The 20,762-nt window shown below is 43.2% G+C and overlaps 1 protein-coding gene across 3 annotated transcripts in view; it reads right to left on the bottom strand.

Annotated features, from left to right (window-relative positions):
- LOC106584318 (voltage-dependent R-type calcium channel subunit alpha-1E) overlaps nt 1–20,762 on the bottom strand; it is a 124,884-nt gene that overhangs the window by 22,457 nt on the left and 81,665 nt on the right. For 2 of the 3 annotated variants that reach the window (XM_045706312.1, XM_045706313.1), the window contains exons 18-20: nt 1,345–2,220; nt 888–1,126; nt 601–712 (exon numbers count right to left, since the gene is read on the bottom strand). In XM_045706312.1, the coding sequence (XP_045562268.1) occupies nt 601–712; nt 888–1,126; nt 1,345–2,220 (1,227 nt within the window). The remainder of the gene's footprint in view (nt 1–600; nt 713–887; nt 1,127–1,344; nt 2,221–20,762) is intronic. The other variant, XM_045706314.1, reaches the window with a different exon arrangement.

The following is a 20,762-nucleotide window of genomic DNA, read 5'->3' as shown; positions in this document are numbered from 1 at the left end:
TGTTAGGATGACGTTAGGGATGAGGGTGTTAGGATGATGGTGTTAGGATGATGGTGTTAGGATGCCGGTAGGGATGAGGGTGTTAGGATGACGGTAGGGATGAGGGTGTTAGGATGACGGTAGGGATGAGGGTGTTAGGATGACGGTAGGGATGAGGGTGTTAGGATGCCGGTAGGGATGAGGGTGTTAGGATAAGCGTAGGGATGAGGGTGTTAGGATGACGGTAGGGATGATGGTGTTAGGATGACGGTAGGGATGAGGGTGTTAGGATGACGGTAGGGATGAGGGTGTTAGGATGACATTAGGGATGAGGGTGTTAGGATGATGGTGTTAGGATGATGGTGTTAGGATGCCGGTAGGGATGAGGGTGTTAGGATGACGGTAGGGATGAGGGTGTTAGGATGACGGTAGGGATGAGGGTGTTAGGATGACGGTAGGGATGAGGGTGTTAGGATGCCGGTAGGGATGAGGGTGTTAGGATAAGCGTAGGGATGATGCTGTTAGGATGACGGTAGGGATGAGGGTGTTAGAATGATGGTAGGGAGGATGGCGTTAGGATGATGAAATAGGAGGAGCAGAGAAGAGCAGAGGGAGACTTACGGGTTGTCAGGTTTGAAGATGAACATACTGTCAGGTGTGACAGTATTGACTGGGCTGGCCACCTCTTCCTCGTCCTTCTCAGGCTTGGATGCCTCCACGTCTTTACTGTTGCCTGGAAGAGGTGGATAATGTGGGTGTGCTACTCTGATTGTGGTACCATGCTGTGATATCAGGGCTATCTCCAACCCCGCATGAGATAAAGGCTTTCATACACCTCTCAGCAGAACTATTTTGAATGTGAGTAGAGTACACTGAATGTAAAATAAGGACACCCTTGATGGTGTTACCTGTGATGGGGGTGAGCTCTAGTGACGACTGGACATCGGTCACCTCGATGACGATACTGGAGCTCAGAGGGGACTGGTTCAGAGTGGTGGCGTTGCTATCGGTCTCACTGTCTCCTGTGGGGCCCTCTGGTAGCGCCAGTACTGCAGCCTGAGATGGCTGCAGTGTGGGTGGACCTGACTGTAGACCCTCCTCCCTGTTCTGCAGCTCAGGACCCCCACTCTGATCATGGTCCCTCTGTCTGTGGAGGAGCAGAGGGACAAGGAACAACATCCAGACTGAGTCTGGATTTACTGGGGATTTGTTGTATTTAGGGCACCATGAAGTCTGATACATTGAAAGTAGGAGAATACTGACTATTAACACTTTACAAACAAAGTCTACAGAATACTATACAAACAGTCTACTATGTATTGAATTAATAGAACTAGCTGTACATCAGTGTGAGCTCTTCCTCACCTGTGTTCAGCCTCCCTGGTCTTGGAAGGCTGGCTTGTTTCTCCCTCGTTACCGTCTTTCCTCACCTCCTCCACTGGGTCCTCTGGGGTCTTCCTCTCCATGCTGACAGAGCGACTACTGCCCTCCGAGGCCTGAGGTGAGTCCAGGCCTCTGGCCCCAGCCTGAGCCTCACAGTGCCCTGTGCCCTGTGGCCTCCTGAGCCACAAGCCTTCCATGTCAATGGACAGGGTGTCACTAGCAGGAGGGCGGAACTTACGCACCGCTCTCTGCCTTCTCTCCCCATTCAACCAGGGGCTCCTGCGGCCATTGAGGCCTTGGTGGCAGTGGTTGGGGATGCCACGCTTGCCCTCTGGGCATGGCTCAGATTCTGTAGGCTCCGGTATGAACACAGCTGTGGACGTGGGGGGGTCAGGCAGGGGCGTGTCAGTGGGATCGGGTGGCTCTGCTAAAGGGCTGGATAAGTGGAGCTCAGGGACACTCATGGACAGGGCTGGTTCCTCTAGGGGCATCTCCATGGGCTTTGGGGGCTTAGCTGTGAAGGCCTTAGGGTCAGCTGTGGGAACAGGCAGCTTCAGGCTGCCTGTTGCTTTGAGGTGGTGGGGACAGCCAGGGGGCGCTTCCTGCTCCTCATTGGGGTTGCTGAAGAGTATCTCTCGGCTGGACATATGCCGGTGCCTGCGCAGTTGGCTGGTTCTCTGCTCCCACACAGACATGGTCAACCGTCTACTCCTCTCCCTCCTGGACATGAAAGAGTTAGAGGAATTCAGTGGCGGGCATGGGGGCCCCATGGCGAGGCTCTCAACCTCCTTCAGAGAGTAGGCAGGCCGGCTCCTGTGTATCGCTCTTTTCCTATACAGGTAGGGTCTCTTCCTCCTGCTGGGAGAGAAGACAACAACACTGTCAGGATGAGCAGTAAGGGAGATAGCAACACAGAACTTGTCTATAGTAGTGATATACACTGAATGCTGTAAGTGCTATTCTTCATTTGAAACCAATTCCAAAATGTTTAAGAATTGCATTTGAATTTCTTATACTTGCTTGTATACAAATGTTTGTGAAACATACACTTATAAATAAAACATTAGTACAAAACCAGTGAGCAGTTGGAACACATTCGAGAAAGGCAATCTAGTCTGATTTTCAAAGCTTGGTAAATTAGATCCAGAATTGTTATTAAGCATTTATAAGCGAAAACAATTTACTGGATCAATGAAGATGTTATGTGGTAAATTAAGCAAAATGTAACTAGGAAGTTATAATAACTACAGTATAATGAAAGTGGGAGATGTGGAACTGATATGAAATGCAGAGCCAAATACTGCAAGATTCTGGAAGTAAAACAAGGAATGGAATAAAATGAGAATAGAGCATTTACCCAGTCAAGAAAATCAGGCAGTTTGTTTTGAAATTGAAATGAACAGACAGTGTTAACACTTACTTGTACTTGTACTCTTGTGTGGTCCGTGTTATCAATAAGCGATTGGTTGAAAACAAGACATTAGTGCTTTTGTGAGCAGAGACAAAACAGAGCCTGAGACACAGTCCAAAACGCAAGACTCTACAGAGGCCATTGTCAATTTGAGTGGACCAGTATCAGTTTATACGTCTACTGTATTTCTGTATAGACAAAATCATTATTCTCTGTATTACCAGGTAGTAAAATCCTTATGAATTATTCAACCAAATGAATGATGCCTAAATGTTTTGTCGTGTGCCTCGAGGAAAGCAAAGCGCAACATGACAAACAGGATGGTAGCAGTATTAGAACAATGAGAACAACATTAACATCAACAGGTGCACCATATAACATATTCAGGAAGTATGACAAGTTAAAGACATTCAGAGATACAGTATGGCACAGGAATAAAACACAGAAATGGCCTTCATTGGCACAAACATAGCAAAGACAGATTGTTTAGGCAAAGCAAACATGTCAGTTTGCATTATGTGTGCAGCTCTCGTCCCCAAAGTTGTGCCAGGGTCACATCGTTATTGGTCATGCTGGTCAGAGAGAGCCATGCACCCTCCGCTCCCCAAAGGCCAGAAGTCACAGACAAGCTACAGCCCTTTTCACTTTGTCAACATCATCATGCTCTGAAAGTCAGTTGTGCAAGAGCCCCAGAAAGATAGACGGTCACAACATTTCACCCCAAACAACACAGACATGATGCAATGCAACCAAAGTTCAGACTTTTCTCCAAACACAGACGCCGGGATACTCTATGGTATTTAAATCTCATCAATGTGATTCGACAAGTGCCTGACCCTGTATATGTCAGATGGTTTATATTAAGGGACCCTGCAAAAATCACAGATCCATCCCTACACTTCAAACTGGATGAATCTAGACAAAAATTGACTTTGTTAATTCTGCATAAAGCAATGAATAGAACTGGTTATATTTGTAGCATCCACCAAAGCTCCGCTAACATCTACTCCTGCTGTACTAACGTAATGCCAAGGAGAACAAATGCTGCACAGCATGAGACCAACATTTTTAACCATGAAACATTTAAAAATGCATATTTCCGCTCATGTGGTTTGAATGCCCATGCAATATGCTGTTCATTTTCAACATGCACACTATATCTCTATGGAACTAGAAGCAGAGCTGCCATGTCTGTTCGCGCCATCTTGCCAGCATAGTGTGTCCCCATCTTGTAGTATAGTGTGTCCTCATTTTGTAACATAGTGTGTCCCCATTTTGTAACATAGTGTGTCCCCATCTTATAGCATAGTGTCCCCATCTTGTAACATAGTGTGTCCCCATCTTGTAACAGTGTGTCACCATCTTGTAGTATAGTGTGTCACCATCTTGTAACATAGTGTGTCCCCATCTTGCCAGCATAGTGTGTCCCCATCTTGTAGTATAGTGTGTCCCCATCTTGTAACATAGTGTGTCCCCATCTTGTAACATAGTGTGTCCCCATCTTGTAACATAGTGTGTCCCCATCTTTTAACATAGTGTGTCCCCATCTTGTAGTATAGTGTGTCCCCATCTTGTAACATAGTGTGTCCCCATCTTGTAACATAGTGTGTCCCCATCTTGTAACATAGTGTGTCCCCATCTTGTAACATAGTGTGTCCCCATCTTGTAACATAGTGTGTCCCCATCTTGTAGTATGGTGTGTCCCCATCTTGTAGTATGGTGTGTCCCCATCTTGTAGTATAGTGTGTCCCCATCTTGAAACATAGTGTGTCCTGATCTTGCAACATAGTGTGTCCCCATCTTGTAGTATAGTGTGCCCCCATCTTGTAACATAGTGTGTCTCCATCTTGTAACATAGTGTGTCCCCATCTTGTAACATAGTGTGTCCTGATCTTGTAGTATAGTGTGTCCCCATCTTGTAGTATAGTGTGTCCCCATCTTGTAGTATAGTGTGTCCCCATCTTGTAACATAGTGTGTCCCCATCTTGTAACATAGTGTGTCCCCATCTTGTAGTATAGTGTGTCCCCATCTTGTAACATACCGTGTCCCCATCTTGTAACATAGTGTGTCCCCATCTGGTAGTATAGTGTGCCCCCATCTTGTAGTATTGTGTGTCCCCATCTTGTAACATAGTGTGTCCCAATCGTGTAGTATTGTGTGTCACCATCTCGTAGTATTGTGTGTCCCCATCCTGTAACATAGTGTGTCCTGATCTTGTAACATAGTGTGTCCTGATCTTGTAACATAGTGTGTCCCCATCTTGAAGTATATTGTCCCCATCTTGTAACATGGTGTGTCCCCATCTTGTAGTATAGTGTGCCCCCATCTTGTAACATAGTGTGTCCCCATTTTGTAACATAGTGTGTCCCCCTCTTGTAGTATATTGTCCCCATTTTGTAACATGGTGTGTCCCCATCTTGTAGTATATTGTCCCCATCTTGTAACATAGTGTGCCCCCATCTTGTAACATAGTGTGCCCCAATCTTGTAACATAGTGTGCCCCCATCTTGTAACATAGTGTGTCCCCATCTTGTAACATAGTGTCCCCATCTTGTAACATAGTGTGTCCCCATCTTGTAACATAGTGTGTCCCCATCTTGGAACATAGTGTGTCCCCAGCTTGTAACATAGTGTGTCCCCATCTTGTAACATAGTGTATCCCCATCTTATAACATAGTGTGTCCCCATCTTATAACATAGTGTGCCTCCATCTTGTAACATAGTGTGTCTCCATCTGGTGGTATAGTGTGTCCCCATCTTGTAGTATAGTGTGTCCCCATCTTGTAACATAGTGTGTCCCTATCTTGTAATATATTGTGTCCCCATCTTGTAGTATAGTGTGTCCCCATCTTGTAACATAGTGTGTCCCCATCTTGTAGTATAGTGTGTCCCCATCTTGTAACATAGTGTGTCCCCATCTTGTAACATAGTGTGTCCCCATCTTGTAACATAGTGTGTCCCCATCTTGTAACATAGTGTGTCCCCATCTTGTAGTATAGTGTGTCCCCATCTTGTAACATAGTGTGTCCCCCTCTTGTAACATAGTGTGTCCCCATCTTGTAGTATAGTGTGTCCCCATCTTGTAACATAGTGTGTCCCCCTCTTGTAACACAGTGTGTCCCCATCTTGTAACATAGTGTGTCCCCATCTTGTAACATAGTGTGTCCCCATCTTGTAGTATAGTGTGTCCCTATCTTGTAATATATTGTGTCCCCATCTTGTAGTATAGTGTGTCCCCATCTTGTAGTATAGTGTGTCCCTATCTTGTAATATATTGTGTCCCCATCTTGTAGTATAGTGTGTCCCTATCGTGTAATATATTGTGTCCCCATCTTGTAGTATAGTGTGTCCCTATCTTGTAATATATTGTTTCCCCATCTTGTAGTATAGTGTGTCCCTATCTTGTAATATATTGTGTCCCCATCTTGTAGTATAGTGTGTCCCCATCTTGTAACATAGTGTGTTCCCCATCTTGTAACATAGTGTGTCCCCATCTTGTAACATAGTGTGTCCCCATCTTGTAGTATAGTGTGTCCCCATCTTGTAACATAGTGTGTCCCCCTCTTGTAACATAGTGTGTCCCCATCTTGTAGTATAGTGTGTCCCCATCTTGTAACATAGTGTGTCCCCCTCTTGTAACACAGTGTGTCCCCATCTTGTAACATAGTGTGTCCCCATCTTGTAACATAGTGTGTCCCCATCTTGTAGTATAGTGTGTCCCTATCTTGTAATATATTGTGTCCCCATCTTGTAGTATAGTGTGTCCCCATCTTGTAGTATAGTGTGTCCCTATCTTGTAATATATTGTGTCCCCATCTTGTAGTATAGTGTGTCCCTATCGTGTAATATATTGTGTCCCCATCTTGTAGTATAGTGTGTCCCTATCTTGTAATATATTGTTTCCCCATCTTGTAGTATAGTGTGTCCCTATCTTGTAATATATTGTCTCCCCATCTTGTAGTATAGTGTGTCCCCATCTTGTAACATAGTGTGTGTCCCTCTTGTAACATAGTGTGTCCCCATCTTGTAACATAGTGTGTCCCCATCTTGTAGTATAGTGTGTCCCCATCTTGTAACATAGTGTGTCCCCCTCTTGTAACATAGTGTGTCCCCATCTTGTAACATAGTGTGTCCCCATCTTGTAACATAGTGTGTCCCCATCTTGTAGTCTAGTGTGTCCCTATCTTGTAATATATTGTGGCCCCATCTTGTAGTATAGTGTGTCCCCATCTTGTAGTATAGTGTGTCCCTATCTTGTAATATATTGTGTCCCCATCTTGTAGTATAGTGTGTCCCTATCTTGCAATATATTGTGTCCCCATCTTGTAGTATAGTGTGTCCCTATCTTGTAATATATTGTGTCCCCATCTTGTAACATAGTGTGTCCCCATCTTGTAACATAGTGTGTCCCACTCTTGTAACATAGTGTGTCCCCATCTTGTAACATAGTGTGTCCCCATCTTGTAACATAGTGTGTCCCCATCTTGTAGTATAGTGTGTCTCTATCTTGTAATATATTGTGTCCCCATCTTGTAGTATAGTGTGTCCCCATCTTGTAGTATAGTGTGTCCCTATCTTGTAATATATTGTGTCCCCATCTTGTAGTATAGTGTGTCTCTATCTTGTAATATATTGTGTCCCCATCTTGTAGTATAGTGTGTCCCTATCTTGTAATATATTGTTTCCCCATCTTGTAGTATAATGTGTCCCTATCTTGTAATATATTGTGTCCCCAGCTTGTAGTATAGTGTGTCCCCATCTTGTAACATAGTGTGTCCCCATCTTGTAGTATAGTGTGTCCCCATCTTGGAACATAGTGTGTCCCCAGCTTGTAACATAGTGTGTCCCCATCTTGTAACATAGTGTATCCCCATCTTGTAACATAGTGTGTCCCCATCTTGTAGTATAGTGTGTCCCCATCTTGTAACATAGTGTGTCCCCATCTTGTAACATAGTGTGTCCCCATCTTGTAGTATAGTGTGTCCCCATCTTGTAACATAGTGTGTCCCCCTCTTGTAACATAGTGTGTCCCCATCTTGTAACATAGTGTGTCCCCATCTTGTAACATAGTGTGTCCCCATCTTGTAGTATAGTGTGTCCCTATCTTGTAATATATTGTGTCCCCATCTTGTAGTATAGTGTGTCCCCATCTTGTAGTATAGTGTGTCCCTATCTTGTAATATATTGTGTCCCCATCTTGTAGTATAGTGTGTCCCTATCGTGTAATATATTGTGTCCCCATCTTGTAGTATAGTGTGTCCCTATCTTGTAATATATTGTTTCCCCATCTTGTAGTATAGTGTGTCCCTATCTTGTAATATATTGTGTCCCCATCTTGTAGTATAGTGTGTCCCCATCTTGTAACATAGTGTGTCCCCCTCTTGTAACATAGTGTGTCCCCATCTTGTAACATAGTGTGTCCCCATCTTGTAGTATAGTGTGTCCCCATCTTGTAACATAGTGTGTCCCCCTCTTGTAACATAGTGTGTCCCCATCTTGTAACATAGTGTGTCCCCATCTTGTAACATAGTGTGTCCCCATCTTGTAGTATAGTGTGTCCCTATCTTGTAATATATTGTGGCCCCATCTTGTAGTATAGTGTGTCCCCATCTTGTAGTATAGTGTGTCCCTATCTTGTAATATATTGTGTCCCCATCTTGTAGTATAGTGTGTCCCTATCTTGCAATATATTGTGTCCCCATCTTGTAGTATAGTGTGTCCCTATCTTGTAATATATTGTGTCCCCATCTTGTAACATAGTGTGTCCCCATCTTGTAACATAGTGTGTCCCACTCTTGTAACATAGTGTGTCCCCATCTTGTAACATAGTGTGTCCCCATCTTGTAACATAGTGTGTCCCCATCTTGTAGTATAGTGTGTCTCTATCTTGTAATATATTGTGTCCCCATCTTGTAGTATAGTGTGTCCCCATCTTGTAGTATAGTGTGTCCCTATCTTGTAATATATTGTGTCCCCATCTTGTAGTATAGTGTGTCCCTATCTTGTAATATATTGTGTCCCCATCTTGTAGTATAGTGTGTCCCTATCTTGTAATATATTGTTTCCCCATCTTGTAGTATAATGTGTCCCTATCTTGTAATATATTGTGTCCCCATCTTGTAGTATAGTGTGTCCCCATCTTGTAACATAGTGTGCCCCCATCTTGTAACATAGTGTGTCTCCATCTTGTAACATAGTGTGTCCCCATCTTGTAACATAGTGTGTCCTGATCTTGTAGTATAGTGTGTCCCCATCTTGTAGTATAGTGTGTCCCCATCTGGTAGTATAGTGTGTCCCCATCTTGTAACATACCGTGTCCCCATCTTGCAACATAGTGTGTCCCCATCTTGTAACATAGTGTGTCCCCATCTTGTAACATAGTGTGTCCTGATCTTGCAACATAGTGTGTCCTGATCTTGCAACATAGTGTGCCCCTTCATCCTGTAACATAGTGTGTCCCCATCTTGTAACATAGTGGGTCCCCATCTTGTAACATAGTGTGTCCCCATCTTGTAACATAGTGTGTCCCCATCTTGTAACATAGTGTGTCCCCATCTTGTAACATACCGTGTCCCCATCTTGTAACATAGTGTGTCCCCATCTTGTAACATAGTGTGTCCCCATCTTGTAACATAGTGTTTCCCCATCTTGTAACATAGTGTGTCCCCATCTTGTAACATAGTGTGTCCCCATCTTGTAACATAGTGTGTCCCCATCTTGTAACATAGTGTGTCCCCATCTTGTAACATAGTGTGTCCCCATCTTGTAACATAGTGTGTCCCCATCTTGTAGTATAGTGTGTCCCCATCTTGTAACATACCGTGTCCCCATCTTGTAACATAGTGTGTCCCCATCTGGTAGTATAGTGTGCCCCCATCTTGTAGTATTGTGTGTCCCCATCTTGTAACATAGTGTGTCCCAATCTTGTAGTATTGTGTGTCACCATCTCGTAGTATTGTGTGTCCCCATCCTGTAACATAGTGTGTCCTGATCTTGTAACATAGTGTGTCCTGATCTTGTAACATAGTGTGTCCCCATCTTGAAGTATATTGTCCCCATCTTGTAACATGGTGTGTCCCCATCTTGTAGTATAGTGTGCCCCCATCTTGTAACATAGTGTGTCCCCATTTTGTAACATAGTGTGTCCCCCTCTTGTAGTATAGTGTGTCTCCATCTTGTAGTATAGTGTGCCCCCATCTTGTAACATAGTGTGTCCCCATCTTGTAACATAGTGTGTCCCCCTCTTGTAGTATAGTGTGTCTCCATCTTGTAGTATAGTGTGCCCCCATCTTGTAACATAGTGTGTCCCCATCTTGTAACATAGTGTGTCCCCATCTTGTAGTATATTGTCCCCATCTTGTAACATGGTGTGTCCCCATCTTGTAGTATATTGTCCCCATCTTGTAACATAGTGTGCCCCCATCTTGTAACATAGTGTGCCCCCATCTTGTAACATAGTGTGTCCCCATCTTGTAACATAGTGTCCCCATCTTGTAACATAGTGTGTCCCCATCTTGTAACATAGTGTGTCCCCATCTTATAACATAGTGTGTCCCCATCTTATAACATAGTGTGCCTCCATCTTGTAACATAGTGTGTCCCCATCTTGTGGTATAGTGTGTCCCCATCTTGTAGTATAGTGTGTCCCCATCTTGTAACATAGTGTGTCCCCCTCTTGTAACATAGTGTGTCCCCATCTTGTAGTATAGTGTGTCCCCATCTTGTAACATAGTGTGTCCCCCATCTTGTAACATAGTGTGTCCCCATCTTGTACCCCATCTTGTAACATAGTGTGTCCCCATCTTGTAACATAGTGTGTCCCCATCTTGTAGTATAGTGTGTCCCAATCTTGTAATATATTGTGTCCCCATCTTGTAGTATAGTGTGTCCCTATCTTGTAATATATTGTGTCCCCATCTTGTAGTATAGTGTGTCCCTATCTTGTAATATATTGTGTCCCCATCTTGTAGTATAGTGTGTCCCCATCTTGTAACATAGTGTGTCCCCCTCTTGTAACATAGTGTGTCCCCATCTTGTAACATAGTGTGTCCCCATCTTGTAGTATAGTGTGTCCCCATCTTGTAACATTGTGTGTCCCCCTCTTGTAACATAGTGTGTCCCCATCTTGTAACATAGTGTGTCCTCATCTTGTAACATAGTGTGTCCCCATCTTGTAGTATAGTGTGTCCCTATCTTGTAATATATTTTGTCCCCATCTTGTAGTATAGTGTGTCCCCATCTTGTAGTATAGTGTGTCCCTATCTTGTAATATATTGTGTCCCCATCTTGTAGTATAGTGTGTCCCTATCTTGTAATATATTGTGTCCCCATCTTGTAGTATAGTGTGTCCCTATCTTGTAATATATTGTGTCCCCATCTTGTAACATAGTGTGTCCCCATCTTGTAACATAGTGTGTCCCCATCTTGTAACATAGTGTGTCCCCAGCTTGTAACATAGTGTGTCCACATCTTGTAACATAGTGTGTCCCCATCTTGTAACATAGTGTGTCCCCATCTTGTAACATAGTGTGTCCCCATCTTGTAACATAGTGTGTCCCCATCTTGTAGTATAGTGTGTCCCCATCTTGTAACATACCGTGTCCCCATCTTGTAACATAGTGTGTCCCCATCTTGTAACATAGTGTGTCCCCATCTTGTAACATAGTGTGTCCCCATCTTGTAGTATAGTGTGTCCCCATCTTGTAACATACCGTGTCCCCATCTTGTAACATAGTGTGTCCCCATCTGGTAGTATAGTGTGCCCCCATCTTGTAGTATTGTGTGTCCCCATCTTGTAACATAGTGTGTCCCAATCTTGTAGTATTGTGTGTCACCATCTCGTAGTATTGTGTGTCCCCATCCTGTAACATAGTGTGTCCTGATCTTGTAACATAGTGTGTCCTGATCTTGTAACATAGTGTGTCCCCATCTTGAAGTATGTTGTCCCCATCTTGTAACATGGTGTGTCCCCATCTTGTAGTATAGTGTGCCCCCATCTTGTAACATAGTGTGTCCCCATTTTGCAACATAGTGTGTCCCCCTCTTGTAGTATAGTGTGTCTCCATCTTGTAGTATAGTGTGCCCCCATCTTGTAACATAGTGTGTCCCCATCTTGTAACATAGTGTGTCCCCCTCTTGTAGTATAGTGTGTCTCCATCTTGTAGTATAGTGTGCCCCCATCTTGTAACATAGTGTGTCCCCATCTTGTAACATAGTGTGTCCCCATCTTGTAGTATATTGTCCCCATCTTGTAACATGGTGTGTCCCCATCTTGTAGTATATTGTCCCCATCTTGTAACATAGTGTGCCCCCATCTTGTAACATAGTGTGCCCCCATCTTGTAACATAGTGTGCCCCCATCTTGTAACATAGTGTGCCCCCATCTTGTAACATAGTGTCCCCATCTTGTAACATAGTGTGTCCCCATCTTGTAACATAGTGTGTCCCCATCTTATAACATAGTGTGTCCCCATCTTATAACATAGTGTGCCTCCATCTTGTAACATAGTGTGTCCCCATCTGGTGGTATAGTGTGTCCCCATCTTGTAGTATAGTGTGTCCCCATCTTGTAACATAGTGTGTCCCTATCTTGTAATATATTGTGTCCCCATCTTGTAGTATAGTGTGTCCCCATCTTGTAACATAGTGTGTCCCCATCTTGTAGTCTAGTGTGTCCCCATCTTGTAACATAGTGTGTCCCCATCTTGTAACATAGTGTGTCCCCATCTTGTAACATAGTGTGTCCCCATCTTGTAACATAGTGTGTCCCCATCTTGTAGTATAGTGTGTCCCCATCTTGTAACATAGTGTGTCCCCCTCTTGTAACATAGTGTGTCCCCATCTTGTAACATAGTGTGTCCCCATCTTGTAACATAGTGTGTCCCCATCTTGTAGTATAGTGTGTCCCTATCTTGTAAAATATTGTGTCCCCATCTTGTAGTATAGTGTGTCCCCATCTTGTAGTATAGTGTGTCCCTATCTTGTAATATATTGTGTCCCCATCTTGTAGTATATTGTGTCCCTATCGTGTAATATATTGTGTCCCCATCTTGTAGTATAGTGTGTCCCTATCTTGTAATATATTGTGTCCCCATCTTGTAGTATAGTGTGTCCCTATCTTGTAATATATTGTGTCCCCATCTTGTAGTATAGTGTGTCCCCATCTTGTAACATAGTGTGTCCCCCTCTTGTAACATAGTGTGTCCCCATCTTGTAACATAGTGTGTCCCCATCTTGTAGTATAGTGTGTCCCCATCTTGTAACATAGTGTGTCCCCCTCTGGTAACCAGGTGTGTCCCCATCTTGTAACATAGTGTGTCCCCATCTTGTAACATAGTGTGTCCCCATCTTGTAGTATAGTGTGTCCCTATCTTGTAATATATTGTGTCCCCATCTTGTAGTATAGTGTGTCCCTATCTTGTAATATATTGTGTCCCCATCTTGTAACATAGTGTGTCCCAATCTTGTAACATATTGTGTGTCCCCCTCTTGTAACATAGTGTGTCCCCATCTTGTAACATAGTGTGTCCCCATCTTGTAACATAGTGTGTCCCCATCTTGTAACATAGTGTGTCCCCATCTTGTAGTATAGTGTGTCCCTATCTTGTAATATATTGTGTCCCCATCTTGTAGTATAGTGTGTCCCCATCTTGTAGTATAGTGTGTCCCTATCTTGTAATATATTGTGTCCCCATCTTGTAGTATAGTGTGTCCCTATCTTGTAATATATTGTGTCCCCATCTTGTAGTATAGTGTGTCCCTATCTTGTAATATATTGTTTCCCCATCTTGTAGTATAATGTGTCCCTATCTTGTAATATATTGTGTCCCCATCTTGTAGTATAGTGTGTCCCCATCTTGTAACATAGTGTGCCCCCATCTTGTAACATAGTGTGTCCCCATCTTGTAACATAGTGTCCCCATCTTGTAACATAGTGTGTCCCCATCTTGTAACATAGTGTCCCCATCTTATAACATAGTGTGTCCCCATCTTATAACATAGTGTGCCTCCATCTTGTAACATAGTGTGTCCCCATCTTGTGGTATAGTGTGTCCCCATCTTGTAGTATAGTGTGTCCCCATCTTGTAACATAGTGTGTCCCCATCTTGTAACATAGTGTGTCCCTATCTTGTAATATATTGTGTCCCCATCTTGTAGTATAGTGTGTCCCCATCTTGTAACATAGTGTGTCCCCATCTTGTAGTATAGTGTGTCCCCATCTTGTAACATAGTGTGTCCCCATCTTGTAACATAGTGTGTCCCCATCTTGTAACATAGTGTGTCCCCATCTTGTAACATAGTGTGTCCCCATCTTGTAACATAGTGTGTCCCCATCTTGTAACATAGTGTGTCCCCATCTTGTAACATAGTGTGTCCCCATCTTGTAGTATAGTGTTTCCCCATCTTGTAACATACCGTGTCCCCATCTTGTAACATAGTGTGTCCCCATCTTGTAACATAGTGTGTCCCCATCTTGTAACATAGTGTGTCCCCATCTTGTAACATAGTGTGTCCCCATCTTGTAGTATAGTGTGTCCCCATCTTGTAACATACCGTGTCCCCATCTTGTAACATAGTGTGTCCCCATCTGGTAGTATAGTGTGCCCCCATCTTGTAGTATTGTGTGTCCCCATCTTGTAACATAGTGTGTCCCAATCTTGTAGTATTGTGTGTCACCATCTCGTAGTATTGTGTGTCCCCATCCTGTAACATAGTGTGTCCTGATCTTGTAACATAGTGTGTCCTGATCTTGTAACATAGTGTGTCCCCATCTTGAAGTATATTGTCCCCATCTTGTAACATGGTGTGTCCCCATCTTGTAGTATAGTGTGCCCCCATCTAGTAACATAGTGTGTCCCCATCTTGTAACATAGTGTGTCCCCCTCTTGTAGTATAGTGTGTCCCCATCTTGTAGTATAGTGTGCCCCCATCTTGTAACATAGTGTGTCCCCATCTTGTAACATAGTGTGTCCCCCTCTTGTAGTATAGTGTGTCTCCATCTTGTAGTATAGTGTGCCCCCATCTTGTAACATAGTGTGTCCCCATCTTGTAACATAGTGTGTCCCCATCTTGTAGTATATTGTCCCCATCTTGTAACATGGTGTGTCCCCATCTTGTAGTATATTGTCCCCATCTTGTAACATAGTGTGCCCCCATCTTGTAACATAGTGTGCCCCCATCTTGTAACATAGTGTGCCCCCATCTTGTAACATAGTGTGTCCCCATCTTGTAACATAGTGTCCCCATCTTGTAACATAGTGTGTCCCCATCTTGTAACATAGTGTGTCCCCATCTTGTAACATAGTGTGTCCCCATCTTGTAACATAGTGTGCCTCCATCTTGTAACATAGTGTGTCCCCATCTGGTGGTATAGTGTGTCCCCATCTTGTAGTATAGTGTGTCCCCATCTTGTAACATAGTGTGTCCCCCTCTTGTAACATAGTGTGTCCCCATCTTGTAGTATAGTGTGTCCCCATCTTGTAACATAGTGTGTCCCCCTCTTGTAACATAGTGTGTCCCCATCTTGTAACCCCATCTTGTAACATAGTGTGTCCCCATCTTGTAGTATAGTGTGTCCCTATCTTGTAATATATTGTGTCCCCATCTTGTAGTATAGTGTGTCCCCATCTTGTAGTATAGTGTGTCCCTATCTTGTAATATATTGTGTCCCCATCTTGTAGTATAGTGTGTCCCTATCTTGTAATATATTGTGTCCCCATCTTGTAGTATAGTGTGTCCCCATCTTGTAACATAGTGTGTCCCCCTCTTGTAACATAGTGTGTCCCCATCTTGTAACATAGTGTGTCCCCATCTTGTAGTATAGTGTGTCCCCATCTTGTAACATTGTGTGTCCCCCTCTTGTAACATAGTGTGTCCCCATCTTGTAACATAGTGTGTCCCCATCTTGTAACATAGTGTGTCCCCATCTTGTAGTATAGTGTGTCCCTATCTTGTAATATATTTTGTCCCCATCTTGTAGTATAGTTTGTCCCCATCTTGTAGAATAGTGTGTCCCTATCTTGTAATATATTGTGTCCCCATCTTGTAGTATAGTGTGTCCCTATCTTGTAATATATTGTGTCCCCATCTTGTAGTATAGTGTGTCCCTATCTTGTAATATATTGTGTCCCCATCTTGTAACATAGTGTGTCCCCATCTTGTAACATAGTGTGTCCCCATCTTGTAACATAGTGTGTCCCCATCTTGTAACATAGTGTGTCCCCATCTTGTAACATAGTGTGTCCCCATCTTGTAACATAGTGTGTCCCCATCTTGTAACATAGTGTGTCCCCATCTTGTAACATAGTGTGTCCCCATCTTGTAGTATAGTGTGTCCCCATCTTGTAACATACCGTGTCCCCATCTTGTAACATAGTGTGTCCCCATCTTGTAACATAGTGTGTCCCCATCTTGTAACATAGTGTGTCCCCATCTTGTAGTATAGTGTGTCCCCATCTTGTAACATACCGTGTCCCCATCTTGTAACATAGTGTGTCCCCATCTGGTAGTATAGTGTGCCCCCATCTTGTAGTATTGTGTGTCCCCATCTTGTAACATAGTGTGTCCCAATCTTGTAGTATTGTGTGTCACCATCTCGTAGTATTGTGTGTCCCCATCCTGTAACATAGTGTGTCCTGATCTTGTAACATAGTGTGTCCTGATCTTGTAACATAGTGTGTCCCCATCTTGAAGTATGTTGTCCCCATCTTGTAACATGGTGTGCCCCCATCTTGTAACATAGTGTGTCCCCATTTTGCAACATAGTGTGTCCCCCTCTTGTAGTATAGTGTGTCTCCATCTTGTAGTATAGTGTGCCCCCATCTTGTAACATAGTGTGTCCCCATCTTGTAACATAGTGTGTCGCCCTCTTGTAGTATAGTGTGTCTCCATCTTGTAGTATAGTGTGCCCCCATTTTGTAACATAGTGTGTCCCCATCTTGTAACATAGTGTGTCCCCATCTTGTAGTATATTGTCCCCATCTTGTAACATGGTGTGTCCCCATCTTGTAGTATATTGTCCCCATCTTGTAACATAGTGTGCCCCCATCTTGTAACATAGTGTGCCCCCATCTTGTAACATAGTGTGCCCCCATCTTGTAACATAGTGTGTCCCCATCTTGTAACATAGTGTCCCCATCTTGTAACATAGTGTGTCCCCATCTTGTAACATAGTGTGTCCCCATCTTATAACATAGTGTGCCTCCATCTTGTAACATAGTGTGTCCCCATCTGGTGGTATAGTTTGTCCCCATCTTGTAGTATAGTGTGTCCCCATCTTGTAACATAGTGTGTCCCTATCTTGTAATATATTGTGTCCCCATCTTGTAGTATAGTGTGTCCCCATCTTGTAACATAGTGTGTCCCCATCTTGTAGTCTAGTGTGTCCCCATCTTGTAACATAGTGTGTCCCCATCTTGTAACATAGTGTGTCCCCATCTTGTAACATAGTGTGTCCCCATCTTGTAACATAGTGTGTCCCCATCTTGTAGTATAGTGTGTCCCCATCTTGTACCATAGTGTGTCCCCCTCTTGTAACATAGTGTGTCCCCATCTTATAACATAGTGTGTCCCCATCTTATAACATAGTGTGCCTCCATCTTGTAACATAGTGTGTCCCCATCTGGTGGTATAGTTTGTCCCCATCTTGTAGTATAGTGTGTCCCCATCTTGTAATATAGTGTGTCCCTATCTTGTAATATATTGTGTCCCCATCTTGTAGTATAGTGTGTCCCCATCTTGTAACATAGTGTGTCCCCATCTTGTAGTCTAGTGTGTCCCCATCTTGTAACATAGTGTGTCCCCATCTTGTAACATAGTGTGTCCCCATCTTGTAACATAGTGTGTCCCCATCTTGTAACATAGTGTGTCCCCATCTTGTAGTATAGTGTGTCCCCATCTTGTAACATAGTGTGTCCCCCTCTTGTAACATAGTGTGTCCCCATCTTGTAGTATAGTGTGTCCCCATCTTGTAACATAGTGTGTCCCCCTCTTGTAACATAGTGTGTCCCCATCTTGTAACATAGTGTGTCCCCATCTTGTAACATAGTGTGTCCCCATCTTGTAGTATAGTGTGTCCCTATCTTGTAATATATTGTGTCCCCATCTTGTAGTATAGTGTGTCCCCATCTTGTAGTATAGTGTGTCCCTATCTTGTAATATATTGTGTCCCCATCTTGTAGTATATTGTGTCCCTATCGTGTAATATATTGTGTCCCCATCTTGTAGTATAGTGTGTCCCTATCTTGTAATATATTGTTTCCCCATCTTGTAGTATAGTGTGTCCCTATCTTGTAATATATTGTGTCCCCATCTTGTAGTATAGTGTGTCCCCATCTTGTAACATAGTGTGTCCCCCTCTTGTAACATAGTGTGTCCCCATCTTGTAACATAGTTTGTCCCCATCTTGTAGTATAGTGTGTCCCCATCTTGTAACATAGTGTGTCCCCCTCTTGTAACATAGTGTGTCCCCATCTTGTAACATAGTGTGTCCCCATCTTGTAGTATAGTGTGTCCCTATCTTGTAATATATTGTGTCCCCATCTTGTAGTATAGTGTGTCCCCATCTTGTAGTATAGTGTGTCCCTATCTTGTAATATATTGTGTCCCCATATTGTAGTATAGTGTGTCCCTATCTTGTAATATATTGTGTCCCCATCTTGTAGTATAGTGTGTCCCTATCTTGTAATATATTGTGTCCCCATCTTGTAACATAGTGTGTCCCAATCTTGTAACATATTGTGTCCCCATCTTGTAACATAGTGTGTCCCCATCTTGTATCATAGTGTGTCCCCATCTTGTAGTATAGTGTGTCCCTATCTTGTAATATATTGTGTCCCCATCTTGTAGTATAGTGTGTCCCCATCTTGTAGTATAGTGTGTCCCTATCTTGTAATATATTGTGTCCCCATCTTGTAGTATAGTGTGTCCTAATCTTGTAATATATTGTGTCCCCATCTTGTAGTATAGTGTGTCCCTATCTTGTAATATATTGTTTCCCCATCTTGTAGTATAATGTGTCCCTATCTTGTAATATATTGTGTCCCCATCTTGTAGTATAGTGTGTCCCCATCTTGTAACATAGTGTGCCCCCATCTTGTAACATAGTGTGTCCCCATCTTGTAACATAGTGTCCCCATCTTGTAACATAGTGTGTCCCTATCTTGTAACATAGTGTGTCCCCATCTTATAACATAGTGTGTCCCCCATCTTATAGCATAGTGTGCCTCCATCTTGTAACATAGTGTGTCCCCATCTGGTGGTATAGTGTGTCCCCATCTTGTAGTATAGTGTGTCCCCATCTTGTAACATAGTGTGTCCCCATCTTGTAACATAGTGTGTCCCCATCTTGTAGTATAGTGTGTCCCCATCTTGTAACATAGTGTGTCCCCATCTTGTAACATAGTGTGTCCCCATCTTGTAGTATAGTGTGTCCTAATCTTGTAATATATTGTGTCCCCATCTTGTAGTATAGTGTGTCCCTATCTTGTAATATATTGTTTCCCCATCTTGTAGTATAATGTGTCCCTATCTTGTAATATATTGTGTCCCCATCTTGTAGTATAGTGTGTCCCCATCTTGTAACATAGTGTGCCCCCATCTTGTAACATAGTGTGTCCCCATCTTGTAACATAGTGTCCCCATCTTGTAACATAGTGTGTCCCCATCTTGTAACATAGTGTCCCCATCTTATAACATAGTGTGTCCCCATCTTATAACATAGTGTGCCTCCATCTTGTAACATAGTGTGTCCCCATCTGGTGGTATAGTGTGTCCCCATCTTGTAGTATAGTGTGTCCCCATCTTGTAACATAGTGTGTCCCCATCTTGTAACATAGTGTGTCCCTATCTTGTAATATATTGTGTCCCCATCTTGTAGTATAGTGTGTCCCCATCTTGTAACATAGTGTGTCCCCATCTTGTAGTATAGTGTGTCCCCATCTTGTAACATAGTGTGTCCCCATCTTGTAACATAGTGTGTCCCCATCTTGTAACATAGTGTGTCCCCATCTTGTAACATAGTGTGTCCCCATCTTGTAACATAGTGTGTCCCCATCTTGTAACATAGTGTGTCCCCATCTTGTAACATAGTGTGTCCCCATCTTGTAGTATAGTGTTTCCCCATCTTGTAACATACCGTGTCCCCATCTTGTAACATAGTGTGTCCCCATCTTGTAACATAGTGTGTCCCCATCTTGTAACATAGTGTGTCCCCATCTTGTAACATAGTGTGTCCCCATCTTGTAGTATAGTGTGTCCCCATCTTGTAACATACCGTGTCCCCATCTTGTAACATAGTGTGTCCCCATCTGGTAGTATAGTGTGCCCCCATCTTGTAGTATTGTGTGTCCCCATCTTGTAACATAGTGTGTCCCAATCTTGTAGTATTGTGTGTCACCATCTCGTAGTATTGTGTGTCCCCATCCTGTAACATAGTGTGTCCTGATCTTGTAACATAGTGTGTCCTGATCTTGTAACATAGTGTGTCCCCATCTTGAAGTATATTGTCCCCATCTTGTAACATGGTGTGTCCCCATCTTGTAGTATAGTGTGCCCCCATCTTGTAACATAGTGTGTCCCCATTTTGTAACATAGTGTGTCCCCCTCTTGTAGTATAGTGTGTCTCCATCTTGTAGTATAGTGTGCCCCCATCTTGTAACATAGTGTGTCCCCATCTTGTAACATAGTGTGTCCCCCTCTTGTAGTATAGTGTGTCTCCATCTTGTAGTATAGTGTGCCCCCATCTTGTAACATAGTGTGTCCCCATCTTGTAACATAGTGTGTCCCCATCTTGTAGTATATTGTCCCCATCTTGTAACATGGTGTGTCCCCATCTTGTAGTATATTGTCCCCATCTTGTAACATAGTGTGCCCCCATCTTGTAACATAGTGTGCCCCCATCTTGTAACATAGTGTGCCCCCATCTTGTAACATAGTGTGTCCCCATCTTGTAACATAGTGTCCCCATCTTGTAACATAGTGTGTCCCCAT

This window comes from Salmo salar, chromosome ssa23 (genome assembly GCF_905237065.1).
Source record: "Salmo salar chromosome ssa23, Ssal_v3.1, whole genome shotgun sequence".
In the NCBI taxonomy this organism is placed as follows: domain Eukaryota; kingdom Metazoa; phylum Chordata; class Actinopteri; order Salmoniformes; family Salmonidae; genus Salmo; species Salmo salar.
Note: the sequence above shows the minus strand (reverse complement) of the source record. Positions and strands in the feature narration are given on the sequence as shown.